Source organism: Lacerta agilis, chromosome 17 (genome assembly GCF_009819535.1).
Source record: "Lacerta agilis isolate rLacAgi1 chromosome 17, rLacAgi1.pri, whole genome shotgun sequence".
Taxonomy (NCBI): Eukaryota; Metazoa; Chordata; class Lepidosauria; order Squamata; family Lacertidae; genus Lacerta; species Lacerta agilis.
Genome location: NC_046328.1, coordinates 8,370,401 through 8,393,054, shown reverse-complemented (window position 1 = coordinate 8,393,054; position 22,654 = coordinate 8,370,401). Strand labels below are relative to the sequence as shown.

Genomic DNA, 22,654 nt, shown 5'->3' with positions numbered 1-22,654 from the left:
GGAACGAACTAAATTAGAAATTATGAAGGGGGAAGGACTGGGGCACCATTTGGTTAAAAGTCCAGAGCTTTTATTAAGGCCTACTGATTTTGATGGAAGAGTTGAGCACATGCTTAAAATCTCTTCCAGCAATATCAACGAGGACTTAGAAGCATTTCACTTCAGCTAGATTGCACCCAATGCAGAGCCTCTCTCTGTGTATGAGCGTGTCTCTGCTAAAAAGAAGATCAACTCCATTGGTAGGCAAACTAAGGCCCAGGGGCCAGATTTGACCCAATTGCCTTCTAAATCTGGCCTGCGGACTGTCCGGGAATCAGCGTGTTTTACATGAGTAGAATGTGTGCCTTTATTTAAAATGCATCTCTGGGTTATTTGTGGGGCATAGGAATTCATTCATTTATTTATTTTTTCAAAATATAGTCCGCCCCCCCACAGGGTCTGAGGGACAGTGGACCGGCCCCCTGCTGAAAAAGTTTGCTGACCCCTGATCAACTCCATCCTTTCCCTGTTCTTTGCTTAAAGTGCTTGGAGAAAGAAGAGGGGGGTGGGTGCTAATCTTGCGCTGTCACACCCCTCCCTCCCACCTGAAGCTTCTTACCTTTCTGCAAGTACCGAAGTGTGTTTTGGATTCTTCTGGAAAGGGTTCATACCAAGTCTGAAATACAACCCAAGAGGACATTTGTTGTCAAAGAAACACCTTTCCAGGATGCCCCGGGGTGGGGAGGGGAGAGAATACTCCTGAAGAGAGGAGCCATGCTGTATATTCTAAAGTCACGGCACCAACACATACACTGACAGATCCACCGTAACACTTTTTGACCTTAAGAAAACACAACATAATTGCATTTGGCAAAGAACCCCAAGGAGGAATTATACTGTGGACTTCAGATTTCTATTCTGTTTACAATCAGGCTACTGAAATACGTTGTATATTAATAACTGCCACTGAAGACTATATGAAAACTTCCAGCTGGTGAAAAATGCAGTGGCAAGATGATTAACTGGAACTAGTTATCAGGAATTTGTCACCAGTGTTAAAAATGGCTGCACTGGCTTCCTCTTTGTTTCTGGGCACACTTACAAGTGCTGGTCATAAAACTTTAAAGCCATACATGGATTGGGACCAGGGTACAAGCCACCCCAAGAATTAAGATAAGCACCATGTGCCTTTCTTGTAACACTTCTGTCTTCAGAGATAAACTGTGTATTACACAGGTGAAGGGCCTTTTCAGTGTTGGCACTGGTATGGAATGCCCTCTCTGGAGAGATTCACCTGGCACCCTTACTATTTAGCACCAGGAATAAAGATTAATACTTTGTTTTAATTTGGCAAGGCTTAGGGTTAGGCCAGGCATTTTAGCTGAATTACAATACATTAAGATGTTCAGTGAATTAACACATGGGATTTTTGTCAACTACGTGTGTTAATTGGCATCCTGATGCCACGACGTTTGTGTTATCAACAGCTGTCTTCCGAACTAACCAAATTAAATATGGAATGATCACTGGATGAAGTTTCTTTCTCGTGTCATTGCTATTAATTCACATCCACCCGATTCAACACCTATTAACTCAAAGATAGCACTTTATGCACCTGATGAACTGGACTAGGGTCCACGTAAAGGTTATGCCATAAAAAGCCACTTGCAATGTGTCACAAGCCTCTGTTGTTTTTGTTGCAATGGACTAGCTCCCCTTCTGGAAAACCGTTGCAAATGGCTTTCGTACAGAATAGTTTTACTGCAGTGGTTGCAAGAGGAGCGTCTTCCCTATGAACTTACAAGGGTTTGATTGGTGGGCTTCTCTTCCCAGCAATGATTTTCATAATCTCAAAATGATTAGTGTAAAGCTGGGTGTGCGTGGAGCCCTCATCTTGGGCATACAGCTGATTTGTTCGAAGTGGTCGGCTATTCTTTGTCTAAATATGAACAAACAACAAGAAAGTTTTACAAGGGGCAATACAAGACTCTGTAATGTTTCTGCCTGTATTCCTACCTATGTAAGAGATCCGGTACAGTAAGCTTGCAACTTACATAGGGGTTCTGTTCCGGAGATTGTGCCTAAAGCCAAAATCGCATTTGATTCAATGACGGGTGGGACTGCCAAAGTTCCCCCCTCCCCCGATGTCCGCTCCCTTTCTGTCCCCCTTTTAATTTGTTATTTTTTGCCAAGCACATAAAGTTGAATGCGTGCAAGTTAAATGCATAAGTTGCAGGCTTGCTGTATACTAAGTATGCAAATACTAAGAAACCAAGTAAAGCACAATCTACGATAATAAACTACTAGAGCTAAATCCCAATAGCAGGGTGATCCATGGATCTGAATGTTCCATTTCTCACATTTGTCCCTCTTCCTTTGCTTTTCAGAGCTAAACACGGTGTGGGTAGATGGTTCCTGGGTTTATTGGGGATCTACTGAATTAAGGGCACAACAGTCAGGGGTCCCTTTACCTTTACCTTACAGATGTATGTAATGAATGAACAAATGAATATATGCATTATTGCTCAACATGGCTGGCTTCAAACTAGCTTTGTATACAGAGATTGAAGGAGGCTTGCAAACTCTGGTTAAAGCCAACCATGGTTAGCCCTGTCATTAGTGCAGAGATAAACCTGCTCTATAAACAGCCGTGAAACAGAAAAGGAAGAGAGAGCATGTGTAAGAGATGGGCAGGAGGCAAAGGGGGATATGTGGCTTGCTTTCCCTCTTATAACCATGGCTAATAGGTTATGCCAAACATTGCATTGGTACCAAGTTTGTAAGCTGCCGATTCAAGTGTCAGAAATGTAGGGAAAGAAAATTAATACCAGATCAATTTCCCATTTTATATAATCATGAAAATGGAGACTGGAGAACTAGGAACACTTGGGAGGTACTGGTGGGTAGTATTTCTGAAGTGTCCACAAACCTGAAACAACTGACTTCTTTTCCCCACACTCCAAAATGATTCTGTGTCATCTCCACCCCCTTTCTTATTACTCTCCTCTTTCCCTCTCTTCCAGCCCACCCTCACTCTTCCCCATTCCCACCACAAGCCTCTCCCGCTTGCCAGAAGATGAAGGCTGAGTAGCTGAATAACTCTCAGTATTTTTGGACCCCTCCCATTATTGACCCATCCCCCTATTCCATGGGGCAGGTAGGAACACTGGGCTGACTGGGACCAGAAACAGGGAACCTGGCCCTGACCAGTCAAAATGCACCACTGAGAAGCAGCTTGGCTGGGGGCGCCACAACTCCCTTTCTTTGATTAAGTGCCAAAGGTTTTGGTTTGGTGCCAGGTTTTTGTTTTTACAAAATGGCTCGTTCCCCGTTTTGGTCTGCCCCCCCCCCCCCCGGAGCTCACGTACCCAGGGCTCCTAAGCCATCAGAGCTGTCAAGTCAGTGGGCCAGAGAGCTTAGGGCAGTTACTCTGCCTAACCAGCCATACCGTCACACCAGACCATATCAGCCACGCACTGCTAGCACTAATTTGCTTTCTGTACTTACTTAACCCTGCTCTTCTGTGGAAAGCACAGAGCAGCATGCATGGGGACTTCAGAGGTCTGCTGCTGAGCCACTGATCAGGTGCACACCCGCTTGACTTCAGTGATGCTACTTCCTCAGGTGCTCCTTTACCAGGTGCACATCAAAACATGCACATGTGCATTCTCTCACATGATCACTGTAATACTGGTTTCCCGACAAATGCCATGTTAATCGGCAACATCCCAAAAATTTCCCTAAATTTGATTATCTAGGTCAGAAGAAGTAGTTTAGCAGGACCTGTGACTTGAGGCCAAAAGCTCTTTCTCCATGGCACCCAACTTTGCCCCTTTGCGGTCTGGTTTCCGGAAAGCTGTTTATATTTGCTGCTATCACCTCTAACACGGCTACAACTAATTTACAACTACGCTTCTGCAGCTGTTAAGTTGGGGGTGATACATTACCTGATGGGGCGTTGCAGGGATTAATTCATTAAATGTCTGCAAAGCAATCAGATTTCAAAATGAAAAGTAAAAAAAGCTAGTAACAAAACATTTTTTTCAAAACAACAAAAAAAATCAAAAAAAGGTACTAATTATAATAATCATGCGGAATGAGGTGGCATTTCTGGGAGGTGGACAAAACACTTTTTTTAAATTCAAGCTGGCTAAAGTGTGAGAAATCATTCTTCAAATCACATCTTTGAGACAAAGGTCGCCTGGCGCCACAATCTATTGCGTCAACGCGAAATAGATGGGAAGGCTTTAAATGGCTGATTGAGCGTTCAAATCAGGACTCAAATATAGATCTCCTACTTCATCTTGTGTCCACCTCTGCTGATGCTTAAGATACCAGACTGTCTGCATTGGAACAACAATTTGTAAGTGCACACCTTATAAATGCTTTTTGTCTTCTTCTTAGGGTTCGCTTCATACATAAGCTGTAAAATAAGAAGCAAAGTTTGACTTTTCTGCGATGGGTTGGATTTAGATTAGTGACATAAATAGAAAGTCTCTATAAGAGCCAGTGTGGTACAAGTGGACAGAGGCTGAGGCTTAAGGCCCAGGAGATCAGAGGTCATTACCCTGATCAACCCAAAAAAGAGGAGGGGGACACGCATGCCGGAGGCCTTGGCCAAGCCACTATGTCTCAGTCTCAACTCCCCATTGGTAAAACGGGCAAAGCAAAATGCTGGCCTACTCCCAGGGCTGTTGCAAGAAACTCTATAGCACATTGGCCGAATTTATTTTATTTTCAAATACAAAAAAGGGAAGAAAAAGAGTGCCACGTAAAACGATCCAAAAGAGAAAAGTATCACAAGTATGGGTCCTCTCTTTACAAATTTCATAAGGATTTGCTTATGCTTCTGACTCCCTAAAGCGTGTGCAAAAAAAGTTGCCTACTCTGGCTTACACCCACCTTCCCTTCCTCTCTTGGAATGACGACGTTTTCGTAGCGGTTGCGGCACTGTTTCGGGGAGCGGTAAACTCGGCTGCAGGAGTTCACTACGTCGCTGACAAGATCCCAGTTGGGCGTGTGAGCCGGGGACACGACTGCAAGGTTGAGAGGCAGCTCCAGCAACTGTTTGACCGCCTACAAAGAAGGGGGAGGACAGACAGGAAGTAAGACTCAATTGCTATCCTCTTCACTAGTGATATCTGGGGGGGGGGGTGAGTGCTGATTCTGATGTGTGGGTGGTCCAGTTCTGGCTCCCCAGAGGAGGCACTTGGGAGGAACACACGGTTCGCAGCAGTACACAGATTTTTTTTTAAACGCAAACCTGAGGTGTGTGTGACAAAAACAGGACTACACATGGTCAGTGGCCACAGAATGTGGAGTATCTGTTGGAGTGGAAGACCCGGAAAACAGGACGGGAGAAGGGGAATGGAATGAAGTAACCAGAGACACAGAGCTGCTTTCTGGGGTACTTGAACAAGAGCACCCCACGCTGCAAGACTTTGTTGCGGGTCCCACTTGCTTAATAAAATATGTTACAGGTTAGTATGTTGCACATTAAGCAGAACTCAATATTTTATCACACTTTATCAGCACAAAACTGAACGTAAGAGCCCTGTGCAGCCCGATTAGGCTGAAGGCTCATCTAGTCCGGCATCCTATTTTGCACCCATGGGAAGCCTGCAAGCAGAGCGTGAGCACAACAGCACTCTCCATTGACCCTCCAGCAAATGATAATCAGAGGCGAGTGAGGACTATGTAAATGAAGGATTGGGGTGTACAGAGTGGGGCTGCAGTTTTGCAAAAGAAAATCAACACAACTGCAAAAACCTGACTCCTCCATATTAACTGGGGGCACTGGGGTAGGTTTAGTCAACACCCCACTGGTGTCTCAACTTTCTGCAAAATTAGCAGGTGTCTTCCGTTTACTTTAGAGGTAATAGTTTTAGGTCGTCACTGTGTTTGAAGCAAAACTGGATCGATACTGGTTAGCCATTATGTCCACCAAGCGGGGATCCCAAAACGCACAACACATGCCAGATGAATCAACCTATACAATATAAGGTCATCTTTGGACACACACCCCTCTGAGTGTCTCTGGTAAGCGGAGTAAGATGGGGAGCTCTGCCTATAGAATACCCCCACCTGGGAGGGTTACCTGGCATCCCACTCAACCAATTATTATTTTCAAGCTTTTAAACCGATTTTAATTTCAAGTAAGAAACATACCCATACAAGGAATATAGAGCTTAGTAGCTGCACAGAAAATAAAGAAAAATAGTGGCTAACAATTGCAGTTTTAGACATTCCAAGAAGGCAATCAAATGAAAGTGTTGCATTTTTTAATTATTATTTTCAAAGGCTTTTAAAACTTCTGAGGGTGCTGGTTTATGCTGCAACCAAATCCGCCTATTCTTGCAGTGGTTATTCTGTTGTCTTTCTTGGAATGTACCTGGCACCTTGTGGAGTGCGGAAGCATCAAGCTTTCCAGTCCTGCCAGATGGCGACAAACTGGGAGAAAGTGCACATCCAGCTATTCAGCAATGGGGTTCTAGCCAACTAAATTCTACTCAGAGCAGACTCACTGAAAATCAACGGGCCTACGTTGGTTATGCCCATCCGTTTCAATGGCTCTGTTCGGAGTACAGCCAGAGCTGAGTGTAACCCAAAGGCTTCTTGCATCTGCGGTGAACCCAGTGTTGCAGACGCCATCTCACCTGGAGGAGCGCCCAGTCCCTCGCTGATGAGCCATTCGGGATTGTCTTGGCCCGCCTCTGCAGCCGGCTTCACAAGAGTAGGGAGCGGCTTTGCAAACTGGGTCTGCTGCTTCAGAAGGATGTTCTTCTTCTGCTCTTTGCCTTCCCGCCTCATTTTCAGCATCCCTGGAGTGGCTCGGTCAAAGAGTGACCGGGAGGGATAACCGTCTCCCCATGGCGCTGCTTCTTCTTCCTTCCTGCAGCTGGGAAGAGGGATGCTGGGCTCAGTGAAGCAGTTGGTGGGGGGGGGGAGTGGGAAGGGGCAATGAACATACAAACTAAGCAAGGATGTTAAAAGTTATGAAAGAGTTTCCAAAGCCCTCAAAGGCCAGAGACATAATAAGCTTTGATTCACCCCAACACCTATGGTACTCTGGCACTTCAGGGAGGTTTTGAGCTGTTTGCTGGGGAATAAACAAAACAAAAACAAAATCCCTAACACGGTCATAAATTTAGTGGTCTGGGCAGGTACTAGTTGTCCCAATATGGAGGGCAGGGGGAGACCCACAGCCATAAGACAAATGAGGAGCAAAGAGCACCTGTGCCACTGCAAACAGCCAGTGGGCTCTAATGCTTTAGCACCTGTGTCACCCATGTGCTGTATCATCCACAAACCTGGCAGACTGAGCTCTGTGCTTCATAGGTGCCCCCTAGGCTGCAGTACCAGAAGTGAGATCACCTGCCTGAGCACCTTGTCAGCTGACCATAACAGCCAATCCTTGAACATCCCCCAAAAAGCTTGAGCCCAGAGATGGGGAACCTGGGGCTCTTCGGGTTCAACTTCATTTCCCATCATCTCTAACCACTGGACTATGCTGTCTGGGGGGTGACAGGAGCTGAAGGTCACGAACATCTGGAGGGCCACAGACTCTTCAACCTGAGCCACCTGTTCATTTCAGAAAACCAAACCTCTCCTTCTCCATCCCTATACTGCCGGCATTTGTAGCAGAACCTCCGCCTTGGTTTACACTCCCTGCCTCTGGCCCTGGGACTTCTGGGTTAGAAACCTGTGTGAAGTCAGACTGTTTGTCCACTCAGCCCCAGGTTGTCTACTGCAGGGGTAGCCAATGTGGTGTGCTCCAGATGTTGTTCCCATCAGACTCAGCCAGCACAGCCTATGGTCAGGGATGAGGGGAGATGTAGTCCAACAATATCCAGAGTACCACACTGGCTATCCCTGGTCTGCTGACTGGCAGCAGCTCTTCAGCATCTTATGCAGAGAGAGGTCTTCTGCATCATCAGCTACTTCATACCTTATTTTAAAGAAAACAAACAACTGGAGGTGCCACAGGTTGAACTGGGAAATTCTGAAAAGCACATGCTCTGGTTTTATCTCTTGCCTATCTTGGAATGCTCAGAATTTGATCCATGCCTGCCTCTTGCCTCGGACTGACCACCATCACCCTCCCACAGCCTAACTGCTTGAGGAGCCTCCTCCTCCTGCTGGGCCTGACAACAGCAACAACCCCACTTCCCATATGGGCACAGCCGGTTTCTCAATGTTTCGAATAATCATTGGAAAGCCTATGACAGGTCCCATAGCCATAACAGAAACATTCTCAGCTTGGGCTTCCTGCAACAAAGGAGTTCCATACCCACAGAGGCAAAGCCGGAAGGTTTCTGACAATGTATATCCTACATAATAACCCGATGTTACCAGATGGATCCGTTTTGTGGCGCTTACGCTCCTTCCTGACATACACGGGGGGCAGTTTGGACTCCGGGATCGGGGTGCTCTCATACATCAGGCACATAACGGAGTCGATATAGATGTCGTTGTCATCCTGAGGTGGGGTTGGGGGAGTCCAGAGCTGTACAAAGCATTAGAAGAAAGTTACCTCGCTTTGTGTTATTGAATAAGCAGAGGGTGCGCGTGCGTGTGGAAGAGAAGAGGAAAAGAGTGTGTACAGTGGCACCTCCAGTTGCGAACGGGATCCGTTCCAGAGGTCGGCTGCATCCTGAGGTTTTTGCAACCCGGAGGACCGCTGCTGCGCATGCATGCGGCACGGTTTAGCGTTTCTGCGCATGCGGCGAACCCGGAAAAATACTCCCGGGTTTGCTGCATTTGCATCCCAAAGTTTACATAACCAGAGGGATACATAAGCAGAGGTACAACTGTACTAACATAAGAAGGGCCCGCTGGATCAGGCCAATGGCCCATCTAGTCCAGTATCCTGTTCTCACAGTGGCCACAAGCTACCTGTGGGAAGCCTGCAAGCAGGACCATGAGTGCAATAGCAATCTCTCCTCCTGCAGTTTCCAGGAACTGGTACTCAAGAGCATGCTGCCGCTCTGCATACAGCGTGTGTGTATGTGTTTTCCTTGCCTCCACCCCACATCCACCCCATGCTGAAGGGGCAATAATATCAATACAGACTTACCGGCATTATTTCAGTTTGTCCATCTGGGCCTTCATAAATATATTCCTGGAGCAGGGAGGGGGGAAAGAAAGACCACACTTGGTTCTGACGAAACCAGAGGACTAAATAGCTGTCTTCAAAAATCTAAAGGGCTGTCACATGGAGGATGAAGCAAGCTTGTTTATTCCTGCTCTAGAGGCTAGGACACAAACCAATGGATTCAAATTACAGGAAAGGAGATTCCAACTAAACATCAGGAAGGACTTTCTGATAGTAAGAGCTGTTCAACAGTGAAGAGACTTCCATGAGGGATGGTGTGCTCTCCTTCCTCGGAGGTTCTTAAGCAGACGTTGGGTGGCCACCTGTCATGTATGATTTAGTTGAGATTCCTGCATTGCGGGGGGGTTGGACTAGATGACCCTCGGAATCCCTTCCAACTCTACAAGAATCTATGAGAAGTACAATTCATTATGGGTTTTAATCCCCATGGTAGTCCTACTTAAGAGTATACTCATTGAAATTATGTATCTACCTTTGGTCCATTAATTTCAATGCATCTAGGATTAACAGTGGCTACAACCCTTTTAAAAAAGAAAATGCTAAGGGGATGTAATATCCCCCTCCCCCCGTTAAATTTTTAAAAACGTCCAGTGAAAACTAAGGATGAGTATCCAATGAAATATTAGAAAAATGGAAAAACTTTGGAATGGAAGAGATGGACTGCCCTGCTTGAGGTTCTTATAGCTTCTAGTATCCTGGAGGAGAGCTAGGCTGGCACTCTGTTGGAGATGAAAGGACATAGTGTTGTTTTCCTGCAGGTTGCCCTCAAATGTTTTAAGAACTGCATAAAAGCTGGCAGGTCAATTACTTTGTTATATGCATCTTCCCGAGTGTAGGTGAGAAGTTCCTCCTCCTCCCCATCCAAAAGCATTTTCTCCTCTTGTTCTTTCAGCGACTTCAGGTGATGATTTTCCCACACCTTTTTGGCAGTTCTTACTTCCATCTAGGTAAGATATATTTACATATTTTTAAAAGAAAAACTTGATGCATTAAGATCAATGACAAAACTAACTCAGGAATCAGCAGAAGGTAAATCTCTGGTTGACTTGCAGTAGACTGATAAGGATCTCTGACCTCAAATATTATTTAACGATAGCGGCAACAAAATGACCTCCCTGCAATCTGAATTATACCAGGCTGGAATATTGAGGAGGGAATTTTAGCGTGGAAAGACTGAGAACTCTGTTCCGATATTCAAAACAATCTTGTAGGCTCAGAATCCTTTAATTCTAAGTGCACGGATGTTACATCAAGAGCCAGTTGGTGGATCCCCAGGTTCTGCTACAATAAAGCCCAACAAAGTAGATCCCACAAGTCTTCCCACCCCTGAGCTAATTATTTCAGAGGCAATGATTTCCAAGGAGGAAATAACTATTATATTTATATACAGTATGCATGTGTGTGTGTGTGTGTTTATATATGGGACGTGGGTGGCGCTGTGGTCTAAACCACCGAGCCTAGAGCTTGCCGAACGGAAGGTCGGCGGTTTGAATCCCTGCGACGGGGTGAGCTCCTGTTGCTCACGTCCTGCTCCTGTCCACCTAGCAGTTTGAAAGCACATCAAAGTGCAGATAAATAGGTACAGCTCCGGCGGGAAGGTAAACGGCGTTTCCGTGCGCTGCTCTGGTTTCGCCAGAAGCGGCTTAGTCATGCTGGCCACATGAACCGGAAAAGCTGTCTGCGGACAAACGTCGTCTCCCTCAGCCAGTAAAGCGAGATGAACGCCGCAAACCCAGAGTCGTTTGCGACTGGACTTAACTTTACCTTTACCTTTATATTATATAAATTGGTCTAGGTGCCACAAGATGAAGCATGGCATAAGCTTTCATGGGCTACAGAAATAAAAATGTCACCCTCCCACGACTTTTTTTTTAATAATAATCCTGGGTCTGCTAAGCATCTTCAGTAGATTTTGCTTTCGTTCACACGAAGTCCTTACAGATACTTTGCTGCATAATACTGTAAGAGCAGAGGAAGCCCTCCCACAGTACTTTATCTGCCCTTGAGAATCTGCTCAGGCCAGATCTCTCAGTGGCTGTCCTCTTACCAGGCTGGAATGTGTCTTTGAACTGCAGTAAGACCTCTTGCTTATCTGGATGGGGAGCGTGGTGTGTCTGGCCCAACACACTAATGGCATGCACCCCCCCACCCCCCAAAAGGTTACTGCTGTAGCAGTAAGTGCACATACATGCCATACCTCATTTTCCTTCAGTTCACTCTCATCAGTGGAAATATGGAAGAGCTCTAGGTAATTCAAAGCGTACTTTTCAATTGGGGTGAGCTGAGAGAAGATACAAAGAAGTAATTATCTGACAAAGAGTACATCGGTGCTTCTTCCAGGGACTACCAAACCATAAATGTAATAAGCACGTCTAATTAACCAGCCAACAGATTTAAATGCGTTGTTTTTAACAGATGTGTTTGTAAAAAAAAAATGCACATGGCAAGAATCATCTTAGACAAGGAACCCCTCCTCCTCTCTCTTGTCCAGGGCAGAGGGCTTTTCTAAGATTGTCTTGTTTCTAGATGACGAGTGTGTATCCCACAAACAAAAGTGTGCTTCCTGCTTCAAAACGGTTGCTTCTGCTCATTTGGAAAATGATTCATCAAATCAGCTGTCATTTCCCTGAATAACTAACAGCTATAATAACAAGTTCTAAAGCGATTCAGACAACTTAGGGTACAGTTGGCATTTTCCACAGGAAGCTACTGCGTACAGTCAAAGCTATTGATCCATCTAACTGATTTCATCTACACTAGCCTTCCCCCAACCCTCTAGATGCTGTTGGCTCCCACCACACCTGACCACTGGCCATGCTGACAGGGCTGATGAGAGCTGGGAGTGAACTATACCTGGGAAGCGCCACATTGGGGGAGGTTGGTTTGCAATGTTCTAAGATACCTTCAACTGTTAATGTAAAGCAAGTGTACCTGATCCACAACAGCAAACCAACTCCTGCAGCTGAGAAGGCCTCATCAAGATACTGGGACTTGCCGATTTCAGAAATGAGAGGTTCCAAAGCTGATTCAGTCTTGAGACCTGAATGCCCGTGTTTCAACTCTCCTCCTCTCTTCTCGCTCCGTACTTTTGAGAGCCTTTAAAAACACACAAAAGGTGCTTTTTTGTACAAATGCAGCGGCACATCCATCACATTTTTAAAAAAGTTTTTCTGATAAGAAAACCAAATTTTAAGGCAATTTCTGCTGCTATTCATAAGTAAGGAAGTTGCAAGAGATTGTTCAGCCCGGCATTCGGAGCAATGGAAATCTCATACTCACTTTACCTGTGAGGCAGGTGGGGTGAGAGATACTGACTGGTTGAGTGTCACTTAGCAAGCCTCACGGCTCAGGAAGAATCTGAACCCACGTCTCCAGCATTCTGGTACAACACTTAACCACTGTGCCACATGGGCTCTCCAGGTAGATATGTGCAGGGCACTTGTTTGTTGTATAGTGAACTATTCACTTGGGTTATTTTGGAAGTATTTGTAGCATATTGCATGGAAAGGGCTTTCTAGATTTTGCAGCAATAACTAGGAATTTGGGGGAAATGTGATGCTTTGACTGAAGGGCATACAACCTCTCCAACTCCACCCTAGTCAAAGGCTGCATTCCCAGAGTAATCTGTCCGGAGTTGGGACTAATTAATCCAGGATAAAGACCTCCCCATTTCAGTCTTCGCCATGGCTCCATCAGACCCCTAATACGATGCAGGTCTACTGAAAACTAAGCCCCATTAAAAAAAAAAATCTTATTTATAAAAAACCCAAAATGCAACTAGAAAAATCTCAGAAGCCCGTTTTGCAGCAACTAAAGCAGGGTTTTTAGTGTTGCTGCTGCCCCTGATCTGTGAAATAGAATCCAAATCAAGATATGATTGTGTTGTTGTTGTTCAGTCGTTCAGTCGTGTCAGACTCTTCGTGGCCCTATGGACCAGAGCACGCCAGGCACGCCTGTCTTTCACTGCCTCCCGCAGTTTGGTCAGACTCATGTTGGTAGGTTGTCTTTGTCCATGCAGTTTTCTTGGCAGGGATACTGGAGTGGCTTGCCAGTTCCTTCTCCAGGTGGATCACGTTTAGTCAAAACTCTCCACTATGACCTGTCCATCTTGGGTGGCCCTGAACTGCATAGCTCATAGTTTCTCTGAGTTATTCGAGCCCCTTCGCCACGACAAGGCAGTGATCCATGAAGAGGCAAGATATGATAGGTACCCACTATCTGGGCTTTCTGGAAACAACTGGAAGACATTTTTGTTCCCACAGGCTTTCCCAGCTGGATAAATAAGTATATGCTGTGAATATCTATTCCATATGGTTTTAGTGTTATCTTAAATGCATCTGCTTTCTCTAAGCTTTCAACTGGTTCCCGCAGTTGTTATTGTACGTTGCCTTAAGACGATTGTATAGGAGATCAACAGCTAAATGATGATGGTGGTGGTCATCAATGGCTGTATGCTTTTATTTAATAAAATACAGTTGTTCTCAAACTATATAAAGGGGGGGGGACATCAAAGAGGCATGGAAAATCAGGGAGGGAGGAACTCTGATGGGATGGGAGAATGGGGCAGCTTCAAGAGGTGTAGGAGGCTGTATAAAATACAGCCAAGTTGCAGACAGCCCACCTGTGGTCTAACTAGTACACCCCATGTTAGGTTTCTGTAAAAATAGTTGCAGGCAACCTTAATGTTGTGCAGAACCAGTAAGCATTTGCATCATGCAATACTTCACCCTATTCATCTCCTAAATGTGCTGAAATACTGCACCCACAGAAAGAGGACGAGAATGTATGTATTATTAAAAGGCTTAAATAGCTCTCAGGGGAAGTAGTGTACTACTTACATGAATAGTTTATAAGCTTTCAAGAAACCTTAAAAGAAATGATTCAGAAGATTAAAAAGAAGAAGGCATGATTATTCTGAAGGGAGCACTTGGAAAGTCCCAAAGGCAGCCACAACAGTTCTGCCCACACAGTTATATATCCTGCCTCTTTTACAGTGGACACTCAGGAGGCACGTTTGCAAACCCACAGCATTCAAAACCGCAGTGCCACGTCTGCGCATGCCTGGATCGCGATTCAACGCTTCCTGCGCATGTGCAAAGCGTGATTTAGTGCTTCTGCTCATGCACGAGCACCGAAACCTGGAAGTAACCAGTTCCAGTACTTCTGCTTTTTGGCGCGTCCGCATCCTGAAAATGTGCAACCCCCAGCAAACCCGAGGTATGACTGTATTTCTGTTCAAATTATTTGTGCTTAATTACCTCTATAAAAGGTCTCGCAACCTTAGGAGATATGGTTTCAGCCGGGGAGGGCTCCTGTGTAAGCATCACAAATTCTTCAGCTTCACGCGGAAGCCAGAGTCCTCCATTGGAGAATGAACCTCAAAGAGTTCCTGAATCTGTTTGCTGTGGAAGGAGGGGAAATACGTCTCATATCAAGTTCCTGGAAAAGTGTCAATTTATGGGTTCCCCCCCCCCTTTTCTAACTTATCTCAGGGCTAGACTCTCTATTCGAAGGAGGAACAAAAGTTGAATGCCTCCTCACCCCATAGCACTCCATTAACTCTGCAGAACAGTTTTCAGCTCTCTTTGAAGCGCGGGGGGGGGGGTAATTTGTGGCCAAAAGAAATGAAAATTGACACACCTACTCCTTCATTCATGAACAAAATACAGATGCTGCTGCTACTGGCCAGGATTTGGGAACCAGTCAGAGGGGACCAGAGAGGCTGGGTCTGAAACCTAACACCACTGAGATACCTAGCTAATGATGCACTGTGCGAAGTACCCTCAGCTTTTCTCCTCCAAAGGATTCACAAAAGACACAATCAGCAGAAACTCTCCTCATCGAGGTCAAAACTAATAAGTGCATCTTTTTCTTCATTTCCTTTCTTATGAATAAACTATGTGGGTGGAGAGTAGAAGAAAGCTGTAGCCATCAGACACCATGATCAACACTCTCTACCAAATCTTGCTATGAAGTCCCAGTTGCTTTGAAGCTGGCAGGACGTGGAGGCTCCTCCTACTGGGAGGGGTCAAGCACAAATACATTTGCATAGTCCTCCCACCTTTCAAAGCCAAGTTGGAGCAGCCCAATCCTAAATAACCTCCATGAAGAAAGCCAATTAGAAGTCCTGCTAGTTGTGTCTCAAGACAACAATAAAGGCTCTGGAGCAGATGCTTTGGAACAAAGGGGTATGAAGTATTTGGAGAAACAAGGAAGGATTCTTGATAAAATATTATACTTCTTAAAAAATATATATACCTGTGTTAAAAAGGCCATAGAATAGTCGTTTCCCTGAGCTGCTACTTCTCGGATCAATCCTTAGTACCATTTTTTAAGAGCTTCTCTTCTACCGAATTTCCACTGACAAGCCTAGAGAAGAAACCAAGGAGATGTACCAAAACCTTAAAGCTGAGAGCAAAATGAGAATAGCCAGAACAGACTGAATTTACTGAGTAGTCAAGATCAGAAATGCTTTTTAAGGCAATGTTTATCGCTGGGCATGTTAGCAGAGCAAAGTTGACTGCTCTAGGCCATAATTATTTATTACTACATATTTTGAAAATCAGGTAGGTAGCCGTGTTGGTCTGACGCAGTCGAAATACTGTAAATAAAAATTGTCCAGTAGCACCTTAGAGACCAAACTGATGTGCTACTGGACAATTTTTTCATATTTTGAAAAGTTCTTTGTTCACTATGGACACCCCTCACAACCAAATTTTGCATCATGATTATTGGGATCAAGAAGCAGGTTCTCTTCTGTGTTTGAATACAAACTGATGCCATATTGAATCAATATGACAGACTAATATTTCAGAACTGCACTGCTGCCTTCCTTCCTTGGAATTCTCAAGTGGTGGTGTGTGCAAATCTGTTAAGATTATCATAAAATATGGGCAACGCCTGCCCTCTTCACAAGACATGATGAAGTTATGGTATCAGGAATCTCCGGAGCACAAATAGCCTCTGTCGTGCCTCCTACCATGGGCTACAAAACCAAGGCTGCATGTTGCCAAACTCACTAGAGGAGCCATTTTCTATTTGTAGAACAGCTACTTTGCAAGCATCACCTGTAGATATGGATGTCTTTGCATCTGCCAATTCTGTCACACCATTCCTGAGCCTTAGCATCCATCACTGGATTTAAATCGTTGTCATAAAACACAACGGTGTCAGCCTCCACAAGGTTGACGCCTGTCGATCGGCTGTGTGAAGAAAGAATTGCACAGAAGATGCGCTTGTCTCTGTTGAAAGTCTTCATCAGCTCCTTGATCAGAAAGAGGGGTGGGGAGGAAATGCATCACAGACCATAAGGCACTCACTGCTGAGATGACAAGTATCACATAACTTATTCTCAGAGCAGACACCTTTGTCACACATGGGATCAAGTGCTGGGCCACCCTATCGGATTGGATGTGGCGTTCCAAACCTAAAAAACAACCAGGCCTCTTCTCAGTTTCTGAGCATACAGGGATCACTTTTACCAGGCTGCACAGGGAGTTAGACAGGAAGGAACTGGAGAGAGGTTTCCCTCCCATGTGTATGTAGAGTAAGTATACTTAACATAGGACCTGCCAAGTGGAAGGGGCAAACCATCTGAGGATCCCCTCCTCCCTGTGGGAAAAGTGATGAAGTACCCAGACCCATCCAGTAGCTTTTGAGAACAAATGAACAACAAACAAAGACAGAGACTGAAAATCAGAAGCAAAAAAGAAAGCAAAGTAAAAGCAAACAATTTGGAGGAGTGAAGTGCTCTTTACTGGGCAAGGTAAAGCGTTAAACCGATGAGGAGCTACCACGGAGCAGGATAGATACTAAAGCTCATGATTCACTGTCTCTCTTGGGCAAGTGGGCATGGACTTAACACACTTAACTCCCATTGCCCCTGACCATTCACTATGCTGGCTGGAAGCTGGAGTCCAGCAGCATCTGTTGGGCACCAGGTTAGTCACCCCTCGTATAAAAATGAGATGGAAGGATTGCTCCGAGTAAAGTGTACCTGCCGCTCTTCCTGATTAGCACACTCATCAATCCTCACGTAGGTGAAGAAATGGAAATTCAAGAAGAGCTCCAAGATGTCTAGCATGAGGATCATCTGGGACAGGATCAGCACCCGGCGTCCTTCCGACTTCAACTTCTGAAGCAAGACCGCCAGGGCTTCCAGCTTGCCTAAATTTCGGAAAATAAGGAAGTGTAAAGCCTTCCCACAGAACATTGCCTGAGTCCAGGTTCTACACTATCCCGTCAAGAAAGAAAGAAAAATGGTTCTCCTCTACCTGCATCGTACTGAACAAGTCGGAGATCAGGAAACTGAAGCAATTGTGGGGTGGTGAGTTGCTGCAGCTGACTCAAGTAAGGCGAGGCCGCCTCTTTCAGATGGTGCCTGAGTAGTTTCATTCTATGGCTGTACAAAGGAGGAAAGCCTCGCCATGTGCAAAGACGGAGGAGCAGCCACTGCAGATGGCAGCACACAGAGCAGCCTGGGAACAAAAAGCAGACACGTGGCTAAGTACTTTGATGTATAATCATTACATGGTGGTCTTGTTACCTACAGAACCAGCAGCTTGGGGACGACACTCCTTAAAGCAGTGTTTTTCAACCTTTTTTGGGCAAAGGCACACTTGTTTCATGAAAAAATCACGAGGCACACCCACCATTAGAAAATGTTAAAAATTTAAATCTGTGCCTATATTGACTATATATAAGTAATTCTCTTGAATAGGAATCAAATAAACACAAAGAAAGTATTTTATAATTACTTTATTATGAAATAATAGTAAGTAAACAGAAATATGAAAAATTATAAAATACTTTATTCAGTGCGCACCAGGGCCTGTTTGGCTGAACACAAAGCTGATATTCTGGCTGGAAATCGAGAGAAAGACACACCAGTAGCTCTCGTCAACAGCTCTCAGTCTCTCTCTGTATTTTAGTTTTTATAGCAAGGACTTGTTACTTTGCAGATGGGCACATGCCTCTGGTGTATCTTCTCCATCACCACCTCACAGAAATAATATGTGCTTCGAAGTTTCCCCTCAGTTCAATATTCTGTCTGTTCTGGGCAAGGAGAATGTTTTTGAAACTATGCATTCCCCTCAATATTAACAATAGGCAATGATCACATCTAAAAGAACAATCACGTTTTTAAAGACTTCAAACTCTGAAGGATAAATAAGTTACAGGTCCTTATACCTCAAGTGCCCTCTCTTATCGTGCAGAGTCTAGGTCTGGAAAGTTGGGGGGGGGGTCCATGTGGCTTGAAAAGTCCAGCAACTCTGCAGACTTCAGACCACAACTGGGTTAGTGGCACACAAAAACACAAAAAATTAAGCAGACTCACTGCCAAGGGCAGACCAACCCTCTCCGAGGATAGGGCACCTGCCCAGAGGGTCAGCTCCAGCGGGCGAGAGGCCCCTTCAGACGTTTCTGCCAACAGGCTTGCACCACGAGCCAAGGGGTGTTTCATGTGACGATGGTTGTCAACTTGGGAGGGTCGATTCCGAGCAGTTACTTTCCGTAATGCAAAAGAGGCCCTTCGGCATTCGCCGACACAGAGTTGGCCTCTCCCACGGCGCCCGTCCTTGGCACCCGGGATCGCCCCCCTCATGTACCCCCACACAGCCACCCATAAATGGCAGGCAGGAAAAGGCAGGAATTTGCGCCCCCACCCGCAGGCACCGACCCCCAGCGCTGCAAAGAGCACGATCGCGCTCGGAAGGCGCCTTGGGGCTTCCGAGAGCGCCGCTTTCCTCGTGGGGTCCCGTCGAGCCGGAGGGAAAGCAGCGCCGCAGCCCAAGCGGATCAGGCGCCGCCGTGCGGCTCACCTTTCATCGCGGCGATCAACAAGCACAGCATTTGGTGGCGGCTGCGCTCTCGGAGCTCGCCGTGCTCCTCCTTCGCGCTCGCGGCGCAGCGTACGCCTCGTCAGCAGGCGCCTGCCAGCAGCCCCGACCGGCCCTCTCCGCTTCAGCAGCAGCAGCAGCAGCAGCCTCCTCTGGCGCGCCTTGGCCCAGCTGAGGCGCCATATGACCTGACCGGACCGGACCGCCCGCTCGCGCGCCAACGTGATTTTTTCCCACGGCACACCAGGCAACATCTCGCGGCACACTAGTGTGCCGCGGAACAGTGGTTGAAAAACACTGCCTTAAAGAGCCTAGATTATCATTCCAGGCTCTTTCAAAGAGGTGGCATGGCTGGGGAAGAGGAACGTGAGAGGTGGCTGAAGGCAGGCTTCTGCTCCAACTGCAGCCTTGGGATCAAGAGCAAGGGAAACATTCCAGTGATCACCTGTTAACAGCATCCCTCAGAGAGTCCTGCTGCTGCTCCAATGTCCGTGTCAGCCCCTGCAGTGGATCACGGGGCCCCAAGAGGGATTCGACGAGAGGAGACAGGTTTGCAAAACCAGCCCAGCTCCATTTCCTGCCTCCAGTGGAAAATTGAGGGGTCATCTTTCTGTCCCCCACTAGAGAACAAATTCTGACGAGGTCCTGGCCATACACTGGTGCTCTGGAACAGCGACGCTCATTGCAAGAAAGATCCGGTCGAGGCGCTCCTTTAGAATCCTGTTTTTTTCCTCAAACGACTCCTTTGCAATAATTTGTTTGGGAAAAATCACGAGAAAGAGTGTATACCCATGGACAGAATGCTTTAAAATCAGAACTATAAAGAGTTCAAAGTCTGTTACTTGACTACAATCCTAAAATCAATGGGTCTTAATTCCAAGTAAAGATGCATAAAAATGCAACTGCATATGTACCCCAAGGCAAAGGGATCTTTTTTTCTTCCTTCCTCCCCCCACTTTTTTTAGCACAACAGCCAACAAAATAGTTCTGATTCATACAGCTATATGCTAGCATCACGACTGGAGCGCTCTGCAGATTCTGTTCCAGAATAATCAATTAAATCCCTCCATTCTGCTCTACTTCTATTAAATTAATTTCTTTAAGGTTATAGTCTACATTTTAGTCTTAAGCATAAATTTAGCAGGTGGGGGCATAGTTCAGTAGTAGTGCATGTGCGTAGCATACTGAAGCTCCCAGATTCAGTTTCCCAGCACCTTCCATTAAAAAAAGGTCTCAGGAAAAAGGGAAGGGCCAAGAACACTTCCAGAGACCCCAGAAAACTGCTGCCAGTCAGAGTAGTAGACAATACTGAGCCAGATGGTCTAACAGTATAAAAGGCAGCTTGTTACAGTCATCTATTTTGTAGCATACTGAACATTATACAGCTTCCAAATCACACAGAATATATTTTCCTGTATTTTTTGTTTGTTTAATACATAGCTTCCCTTTCTGTGAATACCTTTCATTGTCCCTCTTTCAAAAATTAAATTTCACCATTTAATTTTTGAAAGTGAGCCCAGCATTTTTTTTACTTCTCCATATTTATAATATGTTCATAACCTCTCCAATGTGCCAAAATTTGCTTCTACATAATTAAAGGTGGGGTTCACTTCTTTACAAGCCCTAACTTATATCAAAAGTACCATATTTTTCCATCTATAAGATGCCCCCATGTATAAGACGCCCCCTATTTTTTGGGACTCAAGATTTAAGAAAATGGGGGGAGACACTACCTGTGTATAAGACGCCCCCTAATTTTGGACATTATTTGGGGGGTGGGGGGTGGAACCTAGTCTTATACACAGAAAAATACGGTAATTCACCTGCAGGAGTGCATCTGTATCTGTATCCACACACACCCACTTGGGGAGTAGAAGCTACAACATACAACTTTGTTGACAAGCAAAAATAAAGTGGAAAAATCAAAGCGCTAAATATTGCAACTTCGTTTACAGGTGCAACTCGAAAAATCAGAGTATCGTGGAAAGGTTCATTTCTTTCAGTAATTCAACTTAAAAGGTGAAACTAGTATATGAGATAGACTCATGACATGCAAAGCGAGATATGTCAAGCCTTTATTTGTTATAATTGTGATGATTATGGCGTACAGCTGACGAGAACCCCAAATTAACAATTTCAACTTTGGGCTTTTCATCAGTTGTACGCCATAATCATCACAAGTATAACAAAAAAAGGCTTGACATATCTCGCTTTGCATGTCATGAGTCTATCTCATATATTAAACTCCAGTAGCTAATGAAAACAATTGCTTACATAAATGGACTTTTCCACGATATTCTAATTTTTTGAGTTTCACCTGTATTTTCACTTTTCAGTCCTTGAAGGAATTGAAAGGGAAGCTATTTCATCTGACAACTGAATGCACACAGTAAAAATCAGCAAGAGTACCTGTGAGTGTCCTCCGTGAATAAGGCCAGGTTTTAAAGATGACGCCGAGTCCCCCGAAGCTAAATTAGTACCACCCATTGTTCTACCTAGAACACACACTTAAAGATAAACCATGTGTTTATACATCCCAAATACACTCTTTACAAAGGACTTCAAAATACTACAAGCGGTAACATGCCCCGCCCAGCCCAAGGCAATCCCAAGGCCAGCCTTGCAATTAACCACTTGCCTGGTCGCCACAGGGGACAAGGAATTGCAGACCATGCAAGTTGGCAGACGAGAGGACAGAGGATTCTGTGCCCCCTCCACTATTAGCTAGCCTACTTGGTTTAGATGCTGTGTTGAGGAGAAGAAAAAGTCCGCTCCTGCAGCGCATCTGGTGTACAAAACCAAATGAGCTGCTGTAGGAGTTGCAGAATACTCTTTCTTCTCCTCTGCCAGCCCACTGCATTTTTAGCATGCAATTTTATTTTATTTGCACTAGCCCTTGGGGGACCACTCCTGTTGCGAATAAACTATAGTTTATGGCGGTGTCCAAACACAGCTTCCGTGGTGGGGGCAAATGATTACCTGGGAGAGGTGGTATTCAGCTTGCAGGAGGGAGCAAGGGGCAAGGGTGCAGGGAGGCTCAACTGTTTCCTGAATTTGGGGTGTGGGAGTACTAGTAAGGGATGTAAAAAAGCTGGCCACAGAGGAAGAGCTCCAGTTGAGAGCCCTGCAGGCTGCAGGTGCAAGGCTAGGGATGGGGAAATAATCGCATCTGCTTCATCCAATTGAAATCATTTCCCCTATTTACTTATGGGATGGGGAGTTGGGAGGGAACATAGGAAGGCAGAGTGGCCAGAAAATCCCCGTATGGTTTTAAAAATCTGCTTCTTAAAATGTCCCAGAGGTGGACATGCAGGAAAGAGCCCCTACCTTGCTGTGCTACTGCCGGAGCTGGCAAGCCAGCTGGATGCTGGTTTCCCAAAGCATTCAGAGCGTTTTGAACAGTCCCAGCCGGAGACACTGTCTGCATGACTACCGGGCCCTGAGGCCGCAAGTACTGCTGCCCAGGAGCCGACACGATTTGTAGAACGCTGCCTGCATTGGTAGAAATTTTAACGCAAGAGGTCACAAACTGACTTTTAAAGATCCAAAAATTAACAAGGAAAAAGCCGCCACCGGTTTTCGTTTTGCACCATGCATCGCAAAAGCAGGCAAGCCTAAACCTTCCACGTCTGTTGAGTTATCCTTAAAATGCAGGAATAAAAGTGACAATGCCACATGACTCTCTCCTCCTCCCCGCAGGAAAAAAAAAAATCCAACTCCT

General features: G+C 45.5%; 1 protein-coding gene across 1 annotated transcript in view; it reads right to left on the bottom strand.

Annotated features, from left to right (window-relative positions):
• The window catches only part of EP400 (E1A binding protein p400), a 79,388-nt gene that overhangs the window by 11,489 nt on the left and 45,245 nt on the right, over positions 1-22,654 (bottom strand). The window contains 25 exon segments of the mRNA XM_033136096.1: positions 599-655; positions 1,782-1,918; positions 4,882-5,055; positions 6,636-6,653; positions 6,655-6,827; positions 6,830-6,877; positions 8,332-8,485; positions 9,056-9,100; positions 9,903-10,037; positions 11,292-11,375; positions 11,896-11,947; positions 12,026-12,130; positions 12,132-12,190; positions 14,353-14,432; positions 14,435-14,489; positions 15,353-15,408; positions 15,411-15,463; positions 16,162-16,358; positions 17,091-17,260; positions 17,368-17,509; positions 17,511-17,571; positions 19,379-19,619; positions 19,622-19,676; positions 21,343-21,440; positions 22,261-22,425. Of these exon segments, the coding sequence (XP_032991987.1) occupies positions 599-655; positions 1,782-1,918; positions 4,882-5,055; positions 6,636-6,653; positions 6,655-6,827; positions 6,830-6,877; positions 8,332-8,485; positions 9,056-9,100; positions 9,903-10,037; positions 11,292-11,375; positions 11,896-11,947; positions 12,026-12,130; positions 12,132-12,190; positions 14,353-14,432; positions 14,435-14,489; positions 15,353-15,408; positions 15,411-15,463; positions 16,162-16,358; positions 17,091-17,260; positions 17,368-17,509; positions 17,511-17,571; positions 19,379-19,619; positions 19,622-19,676; positions 21,343-21,440; positions 22,261-22,425 (2,614 nt within the window).